Genomic DNA, 22,680 nt, shown 5'->3' on the forward strand with positions numbered 1-22,680 from the left:
TTTGTGTGGGCAGGGAATACCCCGAGGGTAAAGAGGGGGTTCCTGCAGCGCAGAAGGGATAGAGGGGGACTGGCGCTGCCGAGCCTGAATGACTACTACTGGGCCGCCAATGTGGCGATGGTTTGTAAGTGGATGAGGGAGGGAGAGGGGGCGGCGTGGAAGAGGCTGGAGATGGCGTCCTGTAAAGGAACGAGCCTAAAGGCGCTGGTGACGGCACCGCTGCCGTTCTCCCCGAAAAGGTATACCACAAACCCAGTGGTGGTGGCAACCTTGAGCATCTGGGGGCAGTGGAGGCGACACAGGGGGGTGACGGCTTCCTCGGTGTGGTCCCCGATCAGGAATAACCACAGGTTTGTCCCAGGAAGGATGGACGGGGGGTTCCAGAGTTGGCAACGAGCAGGAATTAGGGGACTGAGGGACCTGTTTATTGACGGGACGTTTGCGAGCCTGGGAGCGCTGGAGGAAAAATATGAGTTGCTCCCGGGGAATATCTTCAGATATATGCAAGTGAGGGCGTTTACGAGGCAACAGGTGAGGGAATTTCCGCAGCTCCCGACGCAAGGGATCCAGGACAGAGTGATTTTGGGGTTATGGGTCAGGGAGGGCAAAGTGTCCGAAATATATCAGGAGATGAGAGATGAAGGGGAGGCGCTGGTAGAGGAGCTGAAGGGAAAATGGGAAGAAGAGCTGGGGGGAGGAGATTGAGGAGGGGCTGTGGGCTGATGCCCTAAGTAGGGTAAATTCCTCGTCCTCGTGAGCCAGGCTTAGCTTGATTCAATTTAAGGTTCTACATAGAGCACATATGACGGGAGCAAGAATGAGCAGGTTCTTTGGATTGGAGGACAGGTGCGGGAGGTGCTCGGGAAGCCCGGCGAACCACACACACATGTTCTGGTCGTGCCCGGCATTGGATGAGTAGTGGAGGGGAGTGGCAAAGGTGATCTCAAAGGTGGTGAAGGTCCAGGTCAAGCCAGGCTGGGGGTTAGCGATATTTGGGGTAGCGGAAGAGCCGGGAGTGCAGGAGGCGAAAGAGGCCGATATTCCGGCCTTTGCGTCCCTGAAAGCCCGGCGAAGGATCCTACTTATGTGGAAGGAAGCGAAACCCCCCGGCGTGGAGGCCTGGATAAACGACATGGCAGGGTTCATAAAGCTGGAACGAATGAAATTTGCGCTGAGAGGATCGGCTCAGGGGTTCTCCAGGCGGTGGCAACCGTTCCTTGACTATCTCGCGGAACGTTAAGGGAAAATAGATCGACAGCAGCAGCAACCCGGGGGGGGGGGGGGGGGGGGGGGGGGGGGGGGGGGGGGGGGGGGGGGGGGGCACTATTTTTTGTCATTTTGTTAGTTCACTATATTATTTAAATAATGTTAATTATCAGTTATTGTATTATTTTTATGTTGATTTGTAAAAACGGAAAAATTTTGTTTGAAAACTTTAATAAAAAATTTTTTTTTTTTTTTTTTTTAAAAAGGGGAAGAGGGAAGAGAGACCCCCAGTCCGAATAGTAATGTGGAACGTGTGGGGTTTGGGTGGGCTGGTAAAGAGGGTGAGAGTATTTCACATTTAAAGAGCTTGAGAGCTCCCCAAGCTTGTCCCACAGCACCTCTTTATCCGCCTCCTCCGCCTCAGATGAGGCCGCATGTGCCCCACTCCATCATGTCACCGCACTGCCAGGCTGTAGAGGACACAGCAGAACACCAAAAAGGGGGAGATCCTCTTGGGGGTGTACTGTAGGGCACCACCAGAGCAGACTAGGCATCGGAAGCACATTTTCAGCAGTCCGATGCACCGCTCAATGACAGCACAGGTGACAGAATGGGCCTCACAATATCAGGTCTCTGCCTCGGTCTCAGACCTCCATACCAGTGTCAGCAGCCAGGATCTCAGCACGTATCCCTTGTCCCCCAAGAGCCATCCTGGGGTGGTCCTCGAAGATGCCAGGGTTCGCCAAGTGCCCGAGGATGTAGCTGTCATGCACCCTCCCTGGGTAGAGAACACACACATGCATGATTCGGAGGTGGTGGTCGCACACAATCTGAACATTCAGAGAGTGGAACCCTTTCCCTGTTAATCAAGAGCGCTCGCTCCCTGGTGCCCTGGTGCGTGCAGGGCGGCATGCATGCCATCTATTGTCCAATGGACCTGGGGCATCTTGGTGATGGCGGAGAATCCTACTGCCCGGGCATCTTGAGGGGCCTGGTCCAAGTTGACGGTGATAAAGTCTGATGCCCAGACATGAAGAACATCCATGACCTCTTGGACGCACCTGTGGGCTGTAGATTGAGAAATGCCACATAGGTTCCCGCTCGAGCCCTGGAATGAACTGGGAGCATAAAGGTTCAAGGCTGCAGTGACCTTCACGTCACCGGGAGTGGGTGTCCTCTTCCTCTACCGGGTACCAAGTCTGCAAGGACATGGCACAGAGGAAGCACTGTTTGAAAATCAACTACGTAGCATTTCACATATCACACTAACCATTAAAGAACAAGGAAACATCACCCTTCCATATTGGTACCAATATAAAGCTATATCAGCCAATTTTCATTGAAAAATATTCCTGGGAGCCCGCTGCATTCGACTTGAATCTCGCTAATGAGATTAAAATTAATGCAAATGAGGGTTAGTCATATGTTCACCATTTCTGGGCAAGATTCGGAACTCAACAACAGGAGCAGTATGGGTGAATTGCAAACTGGTTCACGCCTGGCCTTTTACGCTATTTACCCTGTGCGGCCATTATTTATTTATTTATTTAAATAAATTTAGATTACCCAATTCATTTTTTCCAATTAAGGGGCAATTTATCGTGGCCAATCCACCTACTCTGCACATCTTTGGGTTGTGGGGGCGAAACCCACGCAAACACGGAGAGAATGTGCAAACTCCACAGGGACAGTCACCCAGAGCCAGGATCGAACCTGGGACCTCGGCACCATGAGGCAGCAATGCTAACCATTGCACCACCATGCTGCCCTGTGTGCCCATTATTAACGGCACATGAACATTTGTAATAATTTTATAAAGGACTGGTTATTCTCAACAGAGAATGGCGATAGATTAACATAGCTCAAATTTTCTCAGCAGAGTCAATGACTCGTTTTCCTTGGCAATGAAGACAATTAGCCTGCTGTCCAATTTTGACGATGAACACCAGCCTACTGCCCATCATTTACAAGACAGTTTTATCTCTACTACTTTTGATGCTGTTTTTTTAAGGTTTGTACAACACACCCATTAAAATAAACATAGGTTTCACCAATACTCATCTTGCAGGTGGCATTTAGTCATTCTGGAAAAAGTGCCAGCAAAAAGTACACTTTTGGGGAAACCCAGCAGTATCATCAAGGCATAAACAGAGTGCAACCTTCAACAACCTTCTTACAAGGACGTCATAATACATCCACTCAAGATAGCATTTGTGATATTGCGAGCAATTATAAATCTAATTCACTAGCTTCCCTGACTGTTCATTTCTCTGTTTACATTAGGAAACTGATCTTTTAAGACATGTGCAGATACTCACTGACTCATTCTTTATTGCACAGGTATACTTCTGAAAATCAATTTTAGTATAATTGTTTCTGGGGGAAAAATCCTTAAAGGATCCTCAACCTTAAGTGCCAAGTAAATATTGCCTCAAAGATCTGTGTGAACAAACTGTGTGAACAGACTGGGACAGTTTTTCACCTTTCAATTTCAAGGTTACCACCTCCTCCTCCCCCAAAATAAGCTCCATCCTATCAAGCATAATCGGGTCATGCAGCCCCATCCTATCGAACATAATCAGGTCACACAGCTCCATAAATTAAGGTGTAATAGAGGAAAATAGGTAATTGTAGACAGACCGTTAAGGTATTCCTCAAGTCTGATTAGAAGTGGTAGTTCATGGAGATTTGCCTCCTCGCCTTGTCCCATGCTTGTGAAGTAGTACCCTTCAAGCGATACATAATTAACCGTCTCTCTCTAATGGAGAGAGATGCCAATGGCTCTTTGTGGGCTTTGGCTAAAAAATGACTTGATTATCAAAAGAAACTCTCATATGCAAGGATGCTCAAATTTCTTGCACTGGGCAGTGGATTGCCCTTTGAACCCTGTCGAGGCTATGTTTGCTACTTTTTCTGTCCATTCTTTTCTGTGATTTCCATGAGGTCTTTTTGGAAGGAAAGATATGTGGAGTAAGAAATTTGGAACAGGTGGATCCAGGGAAATAAAAGAGGAAGAAAATCTTTTAAAATGTGTGAAATATAATATATACATATTAGAATATATATATATATATTATATATATATAAATAATTTATACATATACATATATCCATATATATTTCTAAGATATGCTAGAAGCATTACAACAATCTGCATTTTAATTATTTAATGAGATGTGGGAATCACGAGCAAGGCCACCTTTAGGTGCCTATGCTTTTAAGTGAGTGGCTTAGTAGACCATTTCAGAGGGCAATTAAGAGTCAACCAAATTGCTGTGGAGCTGAGTCACAAGTAGGCCAGACCAGGTAAGGACAGCAGATTTCCTTCCCTCAGAAGAATTAGTGAACCATGTGGATTTTATCACGGCCAGAGTCTATGTGTTTTCTCATAGCCGCGGTCAGTATGCTTTATATGCAAGGATGTGTATTTTCTTGTGCTCAGAAAGACGGTCCCAATTTAAGTAATTACAACGCAAACTTTTTGTGAATTTAGAAATAAGGAAGGTTATTTATTATCTCACACTTACCCTTGAAGTTTATGAAGATGACAGCTCACACACATGACTCACCACACTAACATTCACACAAGATTACTGTTATAACCTGCCTGCTTACCATTGGCTGGGGACTAATGACAATCCCACAATCCTGTGGGAGTATGAGCTTCCCCAATGAGGGGGGCGGAGAAACCAGTAGTAAACTCCAAGTATAAATAAAGCTGGCCAGTTTAGGAACCAGCAGGAAGGAGTGTGCAGCAAGGGAAGTTGCTGCTGCTGTTATATATATATGTTATTGTAAATAAATGTTATTACTTTGTATCCTTGAACTCGTGCTGGATTCCTCGTGGCCCTTACAAAAATTACATTGCGATGAGGGAAAATAATACAACCAGTTTGTATTTCATGGCAGGCCTGTAGTTTCTTAGATGTGAGTTGATGATCTAGTTGAAATGACAGGCTTGCACAGCAGAGGTTTCTCAGTAAGCTGCAAAGCCTCTTATAGTCAACCCTCCAGGGGTTTAGTTTTCAGTGAACTTAAACTTGGGGAGAGCTTCAAGATATGGTTATTTATTAGCATGGCTGCTAAGTTAACTTGCAGCTGGTTCGATGGGATTGCCTGGTGGAATTTCTCTGCAGAACAGATTCTTACCGTTTAAATGCAGCCAAAAAAAAGGCTGTCTTACTTTGGTCCTTTTTCAAATAAGGTAGGTTGCTAGGTCAATTATACATCCTGTGTGTTGATTTTCACACGTTGAGAGTTTAAACCAGGGTGTTTGTATCTGAATGCCCTATTCAATTTGAAATTACCCTTTGAATTAGTTTCAGGAAACGACATTGGGCTGGATTCTCCGCAACCATGTGCCGAAATCGCATTTGGTGCGGGGGCGGAGAATCAACGTTCCCGACCGGATCCTCGCCCGTCACCGCTCCGCCGATTCTCCGGGCACGGGAGAATCGCTTGTTCGTGAATCACGACGTGCGGCTGGGGGGGCCATTGCCAGAGGCCCTCCCAGCGATACTCCAATCCTGACTAGCCGAGTTCCCGACGGCGTGGTTCTAACCATGTATAGCCAGTCAGCACTCAGTCCACGGCCGCCTTGGAGGGGGGATTCAGCACCAGGGGGATGCCGATGGGCGGCCAGGGCAGCGATCAGGCTGGTCCGATGCAGGGGTGCGGGGCCGATCGGGGGACCTTGTTTCTTCGTGATGGTCCGCGGTCCGAGTCTGCCATGGAACTCGGTGCGGCCGCTGGATACCGCCACCGTGTGTTTATGCGAACTCGGAACCGGAAGTGCGGGGGCCCGTATCCACAGCCAAACCTGTGTGAAGCTCCCCAGGCCCCTGCTAGCCCCCTGCAGTAGATGAATCGCTCTTTATTTTTTGCATGAAACTCAGGAGTGAAATGCCAGTGTTTTTACGCCAGATGGGACTTAGCCCCATTTTCTCGCGCAACCTCAAACAAACCATTGTTTGCAGCAAACTACCCAGCCTTCAGAACAGCGACCACGACACCACACAACCCTCCCATGACAATCTCTGCAAGACGTGCCAGATCATCGACATGGATACCACCATTACACGTAACAACACCACCCACCAGCTACGTGGTACATACTCGTGCGACTCATACGCTGCAGGAAAGGGTGTCCCGATGCGTGATACATTGGCGAGACCATGCAGATACTGCGACAATGGATGAACTGACATTGCGCGACAATCGCCAGGCAGGAATGTCCCCACATGTGGAGCTCTTTGCCACAGAAGGCTGTGGAGGCCAACTCATTGAGTGTCTTTAAGACAGAGATAGATAGGTTCTTTATAAATAAGGGAATCAGGGGTTAAATTGTGCAGATGAGGGACAGGGAAGAGAAGTTGGAGGTGGCTCCGGATCTGATTAACAAGGCTTTTGAGGAATTTTATGAGAGGTTGTACAGGTCAGAGCCACCAGGGGGAGACCGGGAGATGCAGGAATTTCTAGATGGGTTGGAGTACCCGAGGCTAGGGGAGGGGGACAGGGCTACATTAGAAGGAGCGATAGTGGAGCAGGAGATAAAGGATGCGATTGGGAGGATGCAGTCGGGGAAGGTGGCAGGGCCGGATGGGTTTCCGATGGAATATTATAAAAAGCTGGCACCCCTGATGGTGGGGATGTTTGAAGAGGAAGGGGGTGTTGCCACAAACCTTGGGGCAGGCATCGATTTCCCTGTTGCTAAAAAAGGATAAGGATCTGACGGAGTGTGGGTCGTATAGGCCCATATCACTTCTGAATGTGGACGCAAAAGGATTGGCGAAGGTGCTGGCGGGTAGGCTGGAGGAGTGCCTCCCGAAGGTGATAGTGAAGATCAGACAGGGTTCGTGAGAGGGAGGCAGCTCTTTTCAAACGTTAGAAGGGTATTGAACGTTGTTATGGCACCGGCAGAGGGGAAGGAAACAGAGGTGGTTGTGGCATTGGACGCTGAAAAGGCGTTTGACCGGGTAAAATGGGGGTACTTGATGGCAGTTCTGGAGCGGTTTGAAATTGGACCAAGATTTGGGAACTGGGTAAAGCTACTATACAAGGGATATAGGAGTTCCGGCGGCGGCTATGAGGGAGTAGGTCGCACATTTGGTGGCTCCCGTTTCGGTCGGACTTTTGGACCTGTTCCCCCGACTTTTTTGCGCTTTTGAGCGTGGAACTGCAAAGCAATAGTACTCAGGCACTGAACCCATACAGAGTTGTATGGATTTAAGAAAACGGAGGGACCGTAAACAGCAGAAGAAGTGGTCAAGCAAGGAGGCTGTGAGAGAGACCAGCATGGCAGATGTCTAGAGCAAGGCGCCGACAGCCCAGCCTACAATGGAGCAGCTGCTACAGGCCATGCAGGAGGGCTTTTTAGCTTTAAAGCGCGATAACTTGGAGCCGCTCCAGTAGTCGATGGACTGATTGGTAAAAAGGCTGGATGATCAGGCTGAGAAGGTCCTGAAATTGGAGAAGACTGTGGAGGAGCAGGCCGATTTTCAAACGGTGGCGGATGTAGAGATTCGGAGGCTGAGGGATCAGCAAAAAATGTTCCTGGAAAGGCTGGAGAACCTGGACAACAGATCTTGCCGGCAGAATGTAAGAAACGTTGGCCTCCCGGAGGGGGCTGAGGGGCTGGATGCTGCCACGTATGTGGAGGGTATGTTTCAGAAGCTGCTGGGGAACGAGGTGTTCCCTCGCCCGTCGGTGGTGGGCAGGACACACAGAGTGCAGGTGAGGCAGCCGCGGCGAGGGGGTCCCGAACGAGCGATGGTGTTCTGGTTCCACAGGTACCTGGCCAAGGAGCGGGTTCTGCAATGGGCCAAGAGCACACGAAGCTGGACTTGGGACAATAGCACCCTGCGTATTTACCAAGACCTGAGTACTGAGGTGGCCAGGAGGAGGGGAGGCTAGAGGCAGGTGAAGGAGATTTTGTATAAGAACAAGGTGAAGTTCGGGCTGTTTTTTCCGGTGCGACTGTGGATTACGTATGAGAGCCAGCACCACTATTTCGAGGAACCCGAGGAGGCGATGGACTTTGTTAAGAAGCAAGGGCTGGCCCTGAGCCGAGGACTCTTGGACTCATGGTAGAACTTTTCAGTTTATTTTGATTCTCTCTCGCTGTGAGAAATGCATGCATGCTTGGGTCCGTTCTTTTTGTTTTTTCGACCTTTTTAAGGTGTATGTATTTTGGTTGCGATGTGTTTTTCTTGTTCTTTTTCTTGGTTTCCATTTTGGGTTACTTGTTTGGTTGGAGTTTTGGTAGGGGGAAAATATAAAAAAGAAAATAGTTAAAAAGGTGCAGTTATGATGGGGGTTTCGGGGGAACTTTTTGCAATCTTTTTCTTGTTTAAGCAGGCTGAGAATGCCTGGTACATCTTATCTCTATTTGTTTGATTTAAATTGCACTATTGTTGGGGATGTTTCTGACTTGTGTAGAGTATTTGTTCAAGCATGACTGGTTTGGGGAAGTGGTATGGATGGGCCAGGGGGAGGGGAGCCAGGGAACAATGGGTGAGAGATGCGCTGGCGCCGAAGCTGGGAGCCACCAGGCTAGCTGGGTGGGCTAGTCAACCGAAGCCAGGTGGGGGATGTTCATATAGTTAGACTAGAACAGGGGGTTAGGTGGTAGGATGGTGTTTCTTGGGGGGGGGGGGGGGGGGAGAGAAGAGAGTTGATCTGCTGACGAGAATGGAAATTGGACATGGCAACAGTGGGGAGGTCATGGGTGGAGCCGGCCAGCAGGCGGGCCAGAGGATGCGCGACACATGGCTGGGGACTGGCCAAGGAAAGGGGATGGCTGATCGGCAAAGGGGGGGGGGGGGCGGCGAAGTGCCCCCCAACTAGGCTGATCACCTGGAATGTTAGAGGGCTAAACGGGCCAGTGTGTTCGTGCATTTGGGGGTTCTGAAGGCGGACGGAGTCATGCTGCAGGAGACGCACCTGAAAGTGGCAGACCAGGTTAGGCTAAGGAAGGGCTGGGTTAGTCAGGTCTTTCATTCGGGGCTCGACACTAAGACTAGGGGGGCTGCAATCCTGATTAATAAAAGGGTTCAATTTGAGGCGGAGGATACAGTTGCGGACGGGGGCGGCAGATTTGTTATGGTTAGGGGTAAGCTCGAAGGGGTGACAGTAGTCTTGGTTAGTGTGTATGCCCCTAATTGGGACGATGTGGATTTTATCAGGAGGTTGCTAGGTAAGATCCCCGACTTGAACTCACGCAAACTGATCATGGGTGGGGACTTTAACACAGTCCTGGACCCGAGCCTGGATCGGTCGGGTTCAAAAACGGGCAGGTTGCCAGCGATGGCAAAGGAACTGAGAGGGTTCATGGAGCAAATTGGGGGAGCTGATCCATGGAGATTTAGCCAGTCGTCGGCGAGGGAGTTTTCGTACTACTCCCACGTCCATAAGGTGTATTCCCGAATTGATTTCTTTGTCATGAGTAGGGACTAACTGGCCAGGATGGTGGGGGCAGAATATTCGGCAATTACCATATCGGACCATGCTCCGCACTGGGTAGATCAACAGATTTGTAAGGACAGCTTTCAGCGCCCACAATGGAGGTTGGAAGTTGGATTGCTAGCGGACGAGGCGGTGTGTGAGAGAATCAGGAGATGCATTGCAGAATTACCTGCAGGTAAATGATACCGGAGAAGTCTCAGCAGCGGTGCTCTGGAAGGCGCTGAAGGCAGTGGTGAGAGGGGAGCTGATCACAATCCGGGCCCATAGGGACAGGACAGATAGGGCAGAAACGGACCGACTGGTTAAGTTAATTTTACGGACGGACAGGAGCTACGCGGGGTCCCCGAGGCCAGAGTTACTCAGGAAACGACAGAGGCTGCAGGCCGAGTTCGGGGTGCTGACTGCAGGCAAGGCCGTAGAGCAGCTTAGAAAGGCAGAAGGCGCGATATATGAGCATGGAGAGAAGGCCAGCAGAATGCTCGCGCAACAACTAAGGAAGAGAGAAGCGGCTAGGGAGATAGGAAGGATAGCGGATGGGGAGGGAAATCTGGTGGGGAACTCGGCAGGGCTGAACAAGGTGTTTAGGGATTTTTATAGTAAGCTGTACACTTCGGAACCCCCCAAGGGACAGGAGGGGATGAGGCGATTCCTGGACGGACTGACTTCCCAAGAGTGGTTAGGGGGGTGGTAGACGGACTGGGGGCCCTGGTCAGGGTCGAAGAGGTATTGAGGGACCTGAAGGTCATGCAGTCGGGTAAAGCCCCGGGGCCGGATAGGTATCCGGTGGAGTTTTATAAAAAGATCGCCAAGATAGTGGGGCCGGTGCGGGTCAGGGTTTTTAATGAGGCAAGAGACAGAGGGGTCCTACTCCCGACGATGTCGCAGGCCACTATTTCGCTTATTCTGAAACGGGATAAAGATCCGGACGCTTGTGGGTCTTACAGGCCGATCTCTTTGATCAACGTAGACGCTAAATTACTGGCCAAGATCTTGGTGACGAGAATTGAGGACTGTGTACCGGATGTAATTGCGGAGGACCAAACTGGGTTCGTAAAGGGTAGGCAACTGGTGGCCAACCTAAGAAGGACGCTCAACGTGATTATGATGCCCCCGGAGAGCATGGAGGCAGAGATAGTGAGGCTAGTGTAAGGACGAACAGGACAACATCAGATTATTTCAGGGGGCTGCCATTCCATAGGGCAGGGACTCATTTTAGGTACCTGAGGGTGCAGGTTGCCCGGGAGTGGGGGTGGCCCCAGAGGCTAGTGTAAGGACGAACAGGACAACATCAGATTATTTCAGATTGCACCACAGGACAAGACAGGGTTGCCCTCTCTCCCCACTGCTGTTCGCGCTGGCCATAGAGCCGCTGGCAATTGCTCTGAGAGCTTCAAGGGACTGGTAAGGGCTGGTCGGGGGGGGGGGGGGGGGGGGGGGGAGAAGAGAGAGTGGAACATAAAGTCTCGTTATAGGCGGATCACCTGCTGTTATACGTATCGGACCCAATGGCGGGGCTGGACGGTATCATTGAAACCCGGAGAGAATTTGGCCCGCAACATGTGCTAGGCTCAGTCTGATCCAGTTTAAGGTCGTGCAGCGGACCCACATGACGGTGGCCCGGATGAGTAAATTCTTCGGGCTGGAGGACAAGTGTGCCAGATGCGCCGGAGGGCCGGCTAATCACGTGCACATGTTCTGGTCGTGCCCTAAACTCAGGGGGTGCTGGCAGGGATTCGCGGACATCATGTCCCGGGTTTTGGAAACTGGGGTGGTAATGAGTCCTGAGGTGGCAATCTTTGGGGTGTCAGAGGACCCGGGAGTCTAGGAGGAGAAGGAGGCCGACGTCTTGGCCTTTGCCTCTCTGGTAGCCCGGCGACGAATACTGTTGGCATGGAGGGACTCAAGGCCCCCGAAGACCGAAGTATGTCTATCGGACATGGTGAGCTTTCTCGGTCGAGAGAATGTTAAGTTCGCCTTGAGAGGTTCACTATCAGGGTTCGCCCGGAGGTGGCAGCCATTCATTGACTTCTTCGCGGAGAATTAACCGTCACGGGGGGGGGGGGGGGCTAGGGTAGAGTAGAGTAGGGGGTGGTTTAGGCAGGTCTTTGCGAGAATGGAGTTGTGGTTGGTACTATGCGTTATTTGCTTTTCTTTTTTGTACAGTACTGTACAATGTCATTGTTTTATATGCCAAAAATACCTCAATAAAATTGTTTATTAAAAAAAAAAGCTACTATATAAGGAGCCGAGGGCAAGTCTCCGCACAAACAACATCAGTTCAAGATACTTTTCTCTCCACCGTGGGACTAGGCAGGGATGTCCTATGTCCCACCTGCTGTTTGCACTCGCGATTGAGCCATTGGCCATCGCATTAAAAATTTTGGGGGTATGGAAAAGAATAGTGCGGGGGGGGATAGAGTATAGGGTGTCCTTGTATGCCGATGACTTGTTAGACGTGTCGGAACCGATGGTGTCGATAGGGGGAATGTTGGAGCTGCTGCAAGTGTTTGGGTCTTTCTTTGGATACAAACTAAATCTCGACAAGAATGAGTATTTTGTGGTGTCTCGGCCGGGAGTGGGGGCAGGGGTGGGGGGGCTGCCATTCCATAGGGCAGGGACTCATTTTAGGTACCTGAGGGTGCAGGTTGCCCAGGAGTGGGGGAGGCTCCGCAGGTACAACATTTCTAGTTTGGTGGGGAGAGTGAAAGCTGATCTGGCAAGGTGGGATGGTCTCCCTCTATCACTGGCGGGTCGGGTACAGGCGGTTAAAATGAACATGTTGCCGCAATTTCTGTTTATTTTTCAATGCCTGCCGATTTTCCTGCCAAACTCTTTTTGCAGAGAGATTGAGGGAAGGATTACGTCGTTCATATGGGGAGGGAAGGTGGCCAGAGTTAGAAAGGTGCTGCTACAGAGGGGAAGGCAAGCAGGGGGTTTGGGTCTTCCGAAACTGATGTATTACTACTGGGCGGCGAATGTGGAGAAGGTGCGGAGCTGGGTCAGAGGGGTTGATTCCCAGTGGGTCAGAATGGAGGAGAGTTTGTGCAGGGGGTCGGGATTGAAAGCACGAGCAACAGCGCCGTTCCCGATAGCCCCGGGGAAATACTCAGGGAGTCCGCTAATAATAACTTCATTGAGAATTTGGAGGCAGTTTCGCCAACACTTCGGGTTGGGTGCAGGGTCAAGGGAAACGCAGATTCGGGGGAACCACAGATTTGAGCCAGGGAAGTGGGATGGAAATTTTCAGAAATGGGAGGAGAAGGGGATTAAGACACTAAAAGATTTGTATCTTAGGGGTCAGTTTGCAGGATTGAAGGAGCTGGAAGTGAAGTATGGGCTGGAGCAGGGGGAAATGTTTAGATACATGTAGGTTCGAGATTTTGCCAGAAAGGAGACACAGGGCTTCCCGGTGGAGCCGGCCTCCACATTGCTGGAGGAGGTGCTGACGACAGGGGGACTGGAGAAGGGGGTAGTGTCAGCGGTTTACGGAGCTATTTTGGAAGAGGAGAAGGCACCACTGGAAGGGATCAAAGCAAAGTGGGAGGAAGAGCTGGGAGAGGATATGGAGGAGGGGTTTTGGTGTGAGATGCTCCGGAGAGTGAATGCCTCACCCTCGTGCGCGAGGTTGGGGCTGATACAGCTAAAGGTGGTATACAGAGCACACCTCATGAGGACGAGGATGAGCCGGTTCTTTGAAGGAGTAGAAGATGTGCATAAACGTTGCGGGGGGAGCCCCGCTAATCACGTTCATATGTTTTGGTCCTGTCCAAAGCTAGAGGATTACTGGAAGGAGGTTTTTAGGATAATTTCTAAAGTGGTGCACGTGAAACTGGACCCGGGCCCCCGGGAGGCCATATTCGGGGTGTCGGACCAGCCAGGGTTGGAAACAGGTGTGGAGGCAGATGTTGTAGCCTTTGCCTCATTGATCGCCCGAAGGTGGATCCTGATGGGATGGAGAGCAACCGCTCCACCCTGTGCCCTGTGCCCTGGCGTGGAATTTTTTACTCTTGAGAAGGTTAAGTTTGAACTGAGGTGAAGGATGGAGGGGTTCTACAATTCATGGGCATTATTCATTATGCACTTTTGAGAATTGGATAACATCGAACATTAGTTGGGGGGGATGGGTGGGAGGGTTGGGGGGAGGGGGCCTGCGTGTGTTAATGGCGACTATGGGTGATCCCTAATTCCTTTTTGTCATTTGTTTGTGTGAACATGCGAGCTAATGTTTGGGGTTTGGTGGGACGATGGGATCGTTGTTATTGATATGGGGATTGACATATTTGTTACTGATTATTGTTTATTGTTGGTGGGTGTAAATTTGAGAGAAAATGTGAAAAAGGAGAATTAAAAAATATTTTTTTTTTTAAATAAGGGTTATGGGGGAAGGCAGGAGGTTAGGGATGACAAAAATATCAGCCATGATTGAATGGCGGAGCAAATTCAATGGATCGAATGGCCTAATTCTGCTCCATGTCTTATGGTCTTATAGTCTTAATTAATGACCGTTGTCAGGCAGACCACTGTCCCTGGCCAACCAACCGATCCAACTTCCAACTACTTCCAAACCTGGTTCCTAAGATCCGCTTGGTGACAAGGAGTCTGACTTCTCCTTTCCAAAAACAAAATCTGTGAGTCTCCTGACAAGCGGGCTGCTTCAAACTTGAGTCTTCTGCTTAATGGCACATTCTGATTATGGGTTCACACACCAAAATAATAAAATAACATAAAAGAAATGGGGACAAAGGAAACAAACAGGAAGGACTCTTACAATAACATATAAAATAAAACAGAAAATATTCAGCAGGTCCGTCAGCATTGTAGAGAAAGACACAGAGTCACTGTGTCTACCCACAGCTAAAAAAACCCGTTGAGGGGATTACTGGCTCCCCCACAGCCATTTAACGGACAATTGGCTATTAATAGATGTAAAGCGGAATTTCTGCCCCCTTAGGGACAGAAACTCTCATCTTAGAGAGCTGTTGAATAATCGGGGGCCAACAGCTCTCTCCAGTACTGGTAGCACCAGTGGGCGAGATGGTCACTGCAGGCACGGCACTTGGGCATTGTGGAAGCAAGCTGCAATGGATCAGGGTTTTGTTTTTAAGGGTTAGGGTTTCAGGGAGGGCTGGGTCAGGTTTTGAGAGACCATGAGAAGGGGAACATGGGGAGGAAGATTTAGAACTTTGGGGAGCCCTTTGATAGGCCAAGGAGAACAGTTAAGGAATATCCCCTCCTGCCCACCTTCTGGAATCCACGTGGGCCTCTCCCACCATCAATTTAATCCAAGCGGCAGGTTGATGGCAACCTTAATGAGACATCAAATGGCCACTTAAGGGCCTCAATTAGGCTACAGTAGGCGATACACCTGATGCCATCCCACCACTCATAAAATCATGGTGGGGGTGGGCGTGCAGCCAGCAGGCACATGCCGATGATACACTGCCCTAATTTACAGACCCAGCCAGTTGCTTTCCCAACTGCGGGGGTCCATATAATTCAGCCTAATGTTTCAGGTCTTTCATCAGAACTTGAAAAAGTTAGAAATATAATAGATTTTGAGCAAGTGAAAGATGGAGAGTGAGAAAAAGAACATAGAACAGAAGGGTAGAGGTCAGGAGAGATCAAATGGCAAAAGGTTTAATAGTTCCAGTCCAAAGTGTGTGGAAATGGAACAAATAAAGAAGGAAAAAGATGTGTCGAGAGCAGATATGAATTGCAGGATTCTGCCTGGCTGCTCTCTGAATGCAAAGTAAAGGAAATAAGGGTGAAACAAGAGAGGGAAAACACAAGCAGCAAAAAAACACAAAATTAAGATGGAGGTTATGATCTAAAATTGTTGAATACAGAGGGCTGTAAAGTGCCCAGTCAAAATATGAGGTGCTGTTCCTGAAACTTGTGTTCAGCTTCACTGAAACACTGCAACGGGCAAAGTACAGAAAAATCAGAGTGTGAGCCAGGTGGAAATGTGGAATGAAAGGCAAATGGAAGCTTGGGGGTCACCGTTGTGGACTGAATGGAGATATTACACAAAACACTCACCCAGTCAGCAACACCCTCCTGTTGATTTCAGTCATTTTAAAACTATTTTATGGCAAGTACAAGTATGAAAACATAAGTAAGATTGACAAATGTGAGGAAGATGAATTAAAATGCACAACTGCATATTCAGGTACTTTTAAACTTGCATTTAATTTACATCAGTTGTTGGAGATTGAACTCCATTTGGCATTCTTCTGCTTTTTACATTCAATTCCTGGAGTCAGTCAACTGTGGCTCAGCTGGAAGCATTCTCATCTGAGTCAGACTGCTGTGGGTTGAAGTCCCATCTCAAAGACTTGGCTCCACTGTCATAAAGAGACCCACAGAAAGAAAATATGTGGGATGACTCCACATTTACATCAACTCAAAATCAGTTCCCTTATTGACTGGGATAGCTATCAATGTCAATTGGTATTAAGGTCTGTGTAATGCTATGTAATTCATTCTCTAGTAAAAAGCTTCTGGAGAAGTTAACCACGCCTGACAAAGGCCTTCAAGAGAGCCCAGTTATCTTGCTGTCATCACACAGCAACACAATAGTGCAAAGATTCAACAGCTAAGCTTTGCTCTGTTGGTTTAATGACCAGCAGAAGTAATAACTTTTTGGCATTATTTGTTTTAAGGCTCATTTGTGATTTGCTATTTGTTTAATTCAGTTTCCCTATAAGGGACTGCCCCATTAATTTGTCCCTCAGTTTATTTGATTTAGTTTACTTGTTATTTGTGTTAATCAAAATAGTTGACACCACTTTAAGATCTATTGCATATTGTAGACATGCAGTGCAATATGAGGCAAAACTGGCAACATATCTGTAGCTTGGCAGAACATGCATAAAATGGCACCTAACTGAAATATGTTCCGAGGGAGTCTGATACCAAACTGATCCAGTAATACATCTGCAACCACTGTATAAACTCTGTAACCACCCTGAACCAGTGTAATTCTAATATATGAAATGAATTAGTAAAGAAAAAAAATTTGAAAGTTTACCTTAATGCATCAATCACATCTTTCTGAAAATGCATTATTGAGGCTGGGATATTTATGGCAGTGAGGCACTCTGCTCCTTGACAGTTCATATCCTGAAGTGGCAAGCCAGGCCTTACATAAACTAGGACCCCTAATGCTTGGGAAGTTGCCATATTGATAACCTGCAAAGAAACGGAAAAAGAATAAACTTTTATGCAGAAAAATACCTAAAATGGAATAATAATAATCTTAATCTTTTTATTATTGTCATAAGGAGGCTTACATTAACATTACTGTGAAAATCCCCTGGTCACCACATTCCAGCGTCTGTTTGGGTACACTGAGGGAGAATTCAGAATGTCCAATTCACCTAACAGTACGTCTTTCGGGACCTGTGGGAGGAAACCGGAGCACCCGGAGGAAACCCACGTAGTCAAAGGGAGAACGTGCAGACTCTGCAAACACAGTGACCCAAGTGGGAATCGAACCCGGGACCCTGGCGCTGGTGAAGCAACAGTGCTAACCACTGTGCTACCGTGCTGTGACAAGTGGCAAGCACAAGATACTGCAGATGATGGAAATCTGAAACATCAACTGGAAATGATAGGAATTTCAGCTCTGGCAGCACCTGTGCAGATAGCAGATTAATATAAGAAGTAGGAGCAGGAATAGGCTGTCTGTCCCTTCGAGCCTGCTCCACCATTCAATGAGATCATGGCTGATCTTTTGTGGACTCAGCTCCACTTTCCCACCCGAACACCATAACCCTTTATTCCTTTATTCTTCAAAAAACTATCTATCTTTATCTTGAAAACATTTAATAAAGGAGCCTCAACTGATTCACTGGGCAGGGAATTCCATAGATTCACAACCCTTTGGGTGAAGAGGTTTCTCCAAAACTCAGTCCTATATCTACTTCCCCTTATTTTGAGGCTATGCTCCAAAATAAGGGGAAGTAGATTTATATTCTGAGCAAGGTTACTATCATAATCTATCTTACTCTTCTTTATAGCTTTTTAGTAGCTTTCTGTTGTCCCCTAAATATTTCCCAATCCTCTAGTCTCTCACTAATCTTTGCCACTTTGTATGCTTTTTCCTTCAATTTGATACTCTCCCTTATTTCCTTAGATAGCCACAGTCGATTTTCCCCCTTTCTACCGTACTTCCTTTTTGTTGGTATAAACTTTTGCTGAGCAGTGAAAAATTGCTTGGAAGGTTCTCCACTGTTCCTCAACTGTTTCACCATAAAGTCTTTGCTCCCAGTCTACCTTAGCCAGCACTTCTCTCATCCCATTGTAATCTCCTTTGTTTAAGCACAAAACACTAGTGCTTGATTTTACCTTCTCACCCTCCATCTATATTTTAAATTCCACCATATTGTGATCGCTCCTTCCGAGAGGATTCCTAACTATGAGATCATTAATCAGTCCTGTCTCATTTCACAGGACCAGATCTAGGACCGCTGTTCCTTCATAGGTTCAATTACATACTGTTCGAGGAAACTATCGCGGATACATTCTATAAACTCCTCCTCAAGGCTGCCTTGACCAACCTGGTTAAACCAATCGACATGTAGATTAAAATTCCCCATGATAACTGCTGTATTACCAATGTTACAGATTTTAAAAGCACAGGCATGAGGGGGTGTAGGGGAAGAAACAACAAAAGAGTAAATCTGTGATGAGGTAGAGGCAGGACTGTTAAAAAAAATGTTTAATTCATTTTACAGCAATGAGCATCGCTAGTTAGGCGAACATTTATTGCCTATCCCTAGTTGCCCTTCAGAAGGTGGTGGTGAGTTGCTTTCTTGAACTGCTGCAGTCCGAGGTGTAGGTACACCCACAGTGCTCTTAGAAAGGGATTTACAGGATTTTGCCCCAGTGACAGTGAAGGAACAGCGATATATTTCCAAGTCAGGGTGGTGAGTGATTTGGAGGGGCACCTCCAGGTGGTGGAGTTCCCAGGTATCTGCTGCTCTTGTCCTTATAGATGGTAGTCGACGTGGGTTTGGAAGGTTCTGCCCAAGAAACCTTGACGAGTTCCTGCAGTGCATCTTGTAGATGGTACACGGGGCTGCCACTGTTCGTCGGTGTGGAGGGATTGAATGTTTGTGGAAGGGGGAGCAATGAAGCGGGCTGCTTTGTCATGGATGGTGTTGAGCTTCTTGAGTATTGTTGGAGGTGTACTCATCCCGGCAAGTGGAGAGTATTCCATTACACTCCTGACATGTGCTTTGTAGATGGTGAACAGGCTTTGTGGGATAAGGAGGTGATCACTGTAGAATTCCTAGTCTTTGACCTGCTCTGGTAGCCACAGTATTAATATGGCTCATCCAGTTCAGTTTCTGATCAATGGTAGACCCCAAGATGTTGATTGTGGGGAATTCAGCGATAGTATTGCCATTAATATCAGGGGCAGTGGTTAGATCCTCTCGTATTGGAGATGGTCATTGGCTGGCACTTGTGTGGTTCGAATGTAGCTTACCACTTGTCAGCCCAAGCCTGGATATTATCCAGGTCTTGCTGCATTTGGACATGGACTGCTTCATTATCTGAGGAGTCGCGAACGGTGCTGAACATTGTGCAGTCATCCGCAAATATCCCCACTTCTGACCTTATGATGGAAGGAAAGTCAATGATGAAGCAGCTGAAGATGGCTGGGCCTAGGACACTACCTTGAGGGACTCCTGCTGTGATGTCCTGGAGCTGAGATGATTGACCTCCAACCACCACAACTATGTTCCTTTGTGTCAGGTATGCCACCAACCAGCAGAGAGTTTTCCCCATGATTCTCATTGACTCCAGTTTTGCCGGGGCTCCTTGATGCCATACTCGGTCAAATGCTGCCTTGATGTCAAGGGCAGTCACTCTCACCTCACCTCTGGCATTCAGCTCTTTTGTCCATGTTTGAATCAAGTCTGTAATGAGATCAGGAGCTGAATGACCCTGGCGGAACCCAAACTGAACGTCCGTGAGCAGGTTATTGCTAAGTAACTGCCGCAATTCCCGTACCGGCCTCGCGAACAGGCGCCGGAATGTGGCAACTAGGGGCTTCATTGAAGCCTACTTGTGACAATAAGCTATTATTATTATTATTATTATTATTATTATTATTAACGGCACAGTTGATGACTCCTTCCATCACTTTGCTGATGTTGGAGAGTAGACTGATAGGACGGTAATTGGCTGGGTTGGATTTGTCCTGTTTCTTGTGCACAGGACACACCTGGGCAATTTTCCACATTGCTGGGTAGATGCCAGTGTTGTAGCTGTACTGGAACAGCTTGGCTAGGGGTGCGGCAAGTTCTGGAGCACAAATCTTCAGTACTATTGCTGGGATATTGTCAGAGCTCATAGCCTTTTCAGTATCCAGTGCCTTCAACCATTTCTTGATTTCATGTAGAGTGAATCGTATTGGCTGAAGATTGACATCTGTGATGCTGGAGACCTCCGGAGGAGACCGAGATGGATCATCCACTCGGCACCCAAAGAGAAAATGCTGGAAAATCTCAGCAGGTCTGGCAGCATCTATAGGGAGAAAAAGGAGCAAACGTTTCGAGTCCAGATGACCCTTTGTCAAATCCACTCTGCACTTCTGGCTGAAGATTGCTGCGAATGTCTCAGCCTTTTGCACATATGTGCTGGGCTCCTCCATCATTGAGGATGGGGATATTTATGGAGCTTTCTCCTCCAGTGAGTTGTTTAATTGTCCACCACCATTCATGGCTGGATGTGACAGGCCTACAGAGCTTAGGTCTGATGCGTTTGTTGTGGAATCGCTTAGCGCTGTCTATTACTTGCTGCGTATGCTGTCTGGTAGGCAAGTAGTCCTGTGTAGTAGCGTCACCAGGTTGACACCTCATTTTTAGGTATGCTTGATGTTGCTTCTGGCATGCCCTCCAGCACTCTTCTTTGAACCAGGGTTGATCCCCTGGCTTGCAGGTAATGATACATGTGGGGGGATATGCTGGGCCATGAGGTTGCAGATTGTGGTTGAATACAATTCTGCTGCTGTTGATGGCCCACAGCGCCTCATGAATGCAAATGAACAATGGAATCATTACAAAAGCAGCGGGGCGAGGGGAGGATCAGCAGCGGGACGAGGGGATCAGCGGCGGGACGAGGGGAACAGCGGCGGGGCCAGGGGATCAGCGGCGGGGCCAGGGGATCAGCAGCGGGGCCAGGGGATCAGCAGCGGGGCCAGGGGATCAGCAGCGGGGCCAGGGGATCAGCAGCGGGGCCAGGGGATCAGCAGCGGGGCCAGGGGATCAGCAGCGGGGCCAGGGGATCAGCAGCGGGGCCAGGGGATCAGCAGCGGGGCCAGGGGATCAGCAGCGGGGCCAGGGGATCAGCAGCGGGGCCAGGGGATCAGCAGCGGGGCCAGGGGATCAGCAGCGGGGCCAGGGGATCAGCAGCGGGGCCAGGGGATCAGCAGCGGGGCCTGGGGATCAGCAGCGGGGCCTGGGGATCAGCAGCGGGGCCAGGGGATCAGCAGCGGGGCCAGGGGATCAGCAGCGGGGCCAGGGGATCAGCAGCGGGGCCAGGGGATCAGCAGCGGGGCCAGGGGATCAGCAGCGGGGCCAGGGGATCAGCAGCGGGGCCAGGGGATCAGCAGCGGGGCCAGGGGAGCAGCAGCGGGAAGAGGGGAGCAGCAGCAGGAAGAGGGGAGCAGCAGCGGGGCGAGAGGAGCAGCAGCGGGAAGAGAGGAGGATCAGCAGTGGGGGGTGGGGGAGGGGGAGCAGCTGCGGGGCGAGGGGAGCAGCAGCGGGGCGAGGGGAGGATCAGCTGCGGGGCGAGGGGAGCAGCTGCAGGGCGAGGGGAGCAGCAGCGGGGCGAGGGGAGCAGCAGCGGGGCGAGAAAAGCAGCAGCGGGGCGAGGGGAGCAGCAGCGGGGCGAGGGGAGCAGCAGCGGGGCGAGGGGAGCAGCAGCGGGGCGAGGGGAGCAGCAGCGGGGCGAGGGGAGCAGCAGCGGGGCGAGGGGAGCAGCAGCGGGGCGAGGGGAGCAGCAGCGGGGCGAGGGGAGCAGCAGCGGGGCGAGGGGAGGATCAGCTGCGGGGCGAGGGGAGCAGCTGCGGGGCGAGGGGAGCAGCAGCGGGGCGAGGGGAGCAGCAGCGGGGCGAGAAAAACAGCAGCGGGGCGAGGGGAGCAGCAGCGGGGCGAGGGGAGCAGCAGCGGGGCGAGGGGAGCAGCAGCGGGGCGAGGGGAGCAGCAGCGGGGCGAGGGGAGCAGCAGCGGGGCGAGGGGAGCAGCAGCGGGGCGAGGGGAGCAGCAGCTGGGCGAGGGGAGCAGCAGCGGGGCGAGGGGAGCAGCAGCGGGGCGAGGGGAGCAGCAGCGGGGCGAGGGGAGCAGCAGCGGGGCGAGGGGAGCAGCAGCGGGGCGAGGGGAGCAGCAGCGGGGCGAGGGGAGCAGCAGCGGGGCGAGGGGAGCAGCAGCGGGGCGAGGGGAGCAGCAGCGGGGCGAGGGGAGCAGCAGCGGGGCGAGGGGAGCAGCAGCGGGGCGAGGGGAGCAGCAGCGGGGCGAGGGGAGCAGCAGCGGGGCGAGGGGAGCAGCAGCGGGGCGAGGGGAGCAGCAGCGGGGCGAGGGGAGCAGCAGCGGGGCGAGGGGAGCAGCAGCGGGGCGAGGGGAGCAGCAGCGGGGCGAGGGGAGCAGCAGTGGGGCGAGGGAGCAGCAGCAGGGCGAGGGGAGCAGCAGCGGGGCGAGGGGAGCAGCAATAGGGTGAGACTGAGGCATGAGGGGGAGGGGAAATGAAAACGACGTCATACTTTAAATGTGACATCCCTGACAGGCAGGCAGATGATAGGAAGACAATGAGTGTGTGTTAGTCCCCGTCCTGCAGCAAAGGCTGGCCTCCAGTTGCCTCGAACTTCCCTGCCACTGGGCCAAGATCTCGCTCCACTGGGATCTTGTGGTGCTTGGTGTGCAACCACCACCCCACATTAAAAGAATCCATACATCTTGCATCCCAATCACCCAAAAGAATTTTGGGACCTGGTACGTCAGGACT

General features: G+C 50.2%; 1 protein-coding gene across 1 annotated transcript in view; it reads right to left on the reverse strand.

Annotated features, from left to right (window-relative positions):
- Nucleotides 1-22,680, reverse strand: part of LOC140405788 (uncharacterized) — a gene marked incomplete at its 3' end in the record, with an annotated part of 195,401 nt that overhangs the window by 105,935 nt on the left and 66,786 nt on the right. Inside the window, exon 4 of the mRNA XM_072494219.1 lies at nt 16,700-16,860. Coding sequence (XP_072350320.1) covers nt 16,700-16,860 — 161 coding nt within the window. The remainder of the gene's footprint in view (nt 1-16,699; nt 16,861-22,680) is intronic.

The sequence above is a fragment of the Scyliorhinus torazame genome, unplaced genomic scaffold (assembly GCF_047496885.1).
Source record: "Scyliorhinus torazame isolate Kashiwa2021f unplaced genomic scaffold, sScyTor2.1 scaffold_236, whole genome shotgun sequence".
NCBI lineage: Eukaryota > Metazoa > Chordata > Chondrichthyes > Carcharhiniformes > Scyliorhinidae > Scyliorhinus > Scyliorhinus torazame.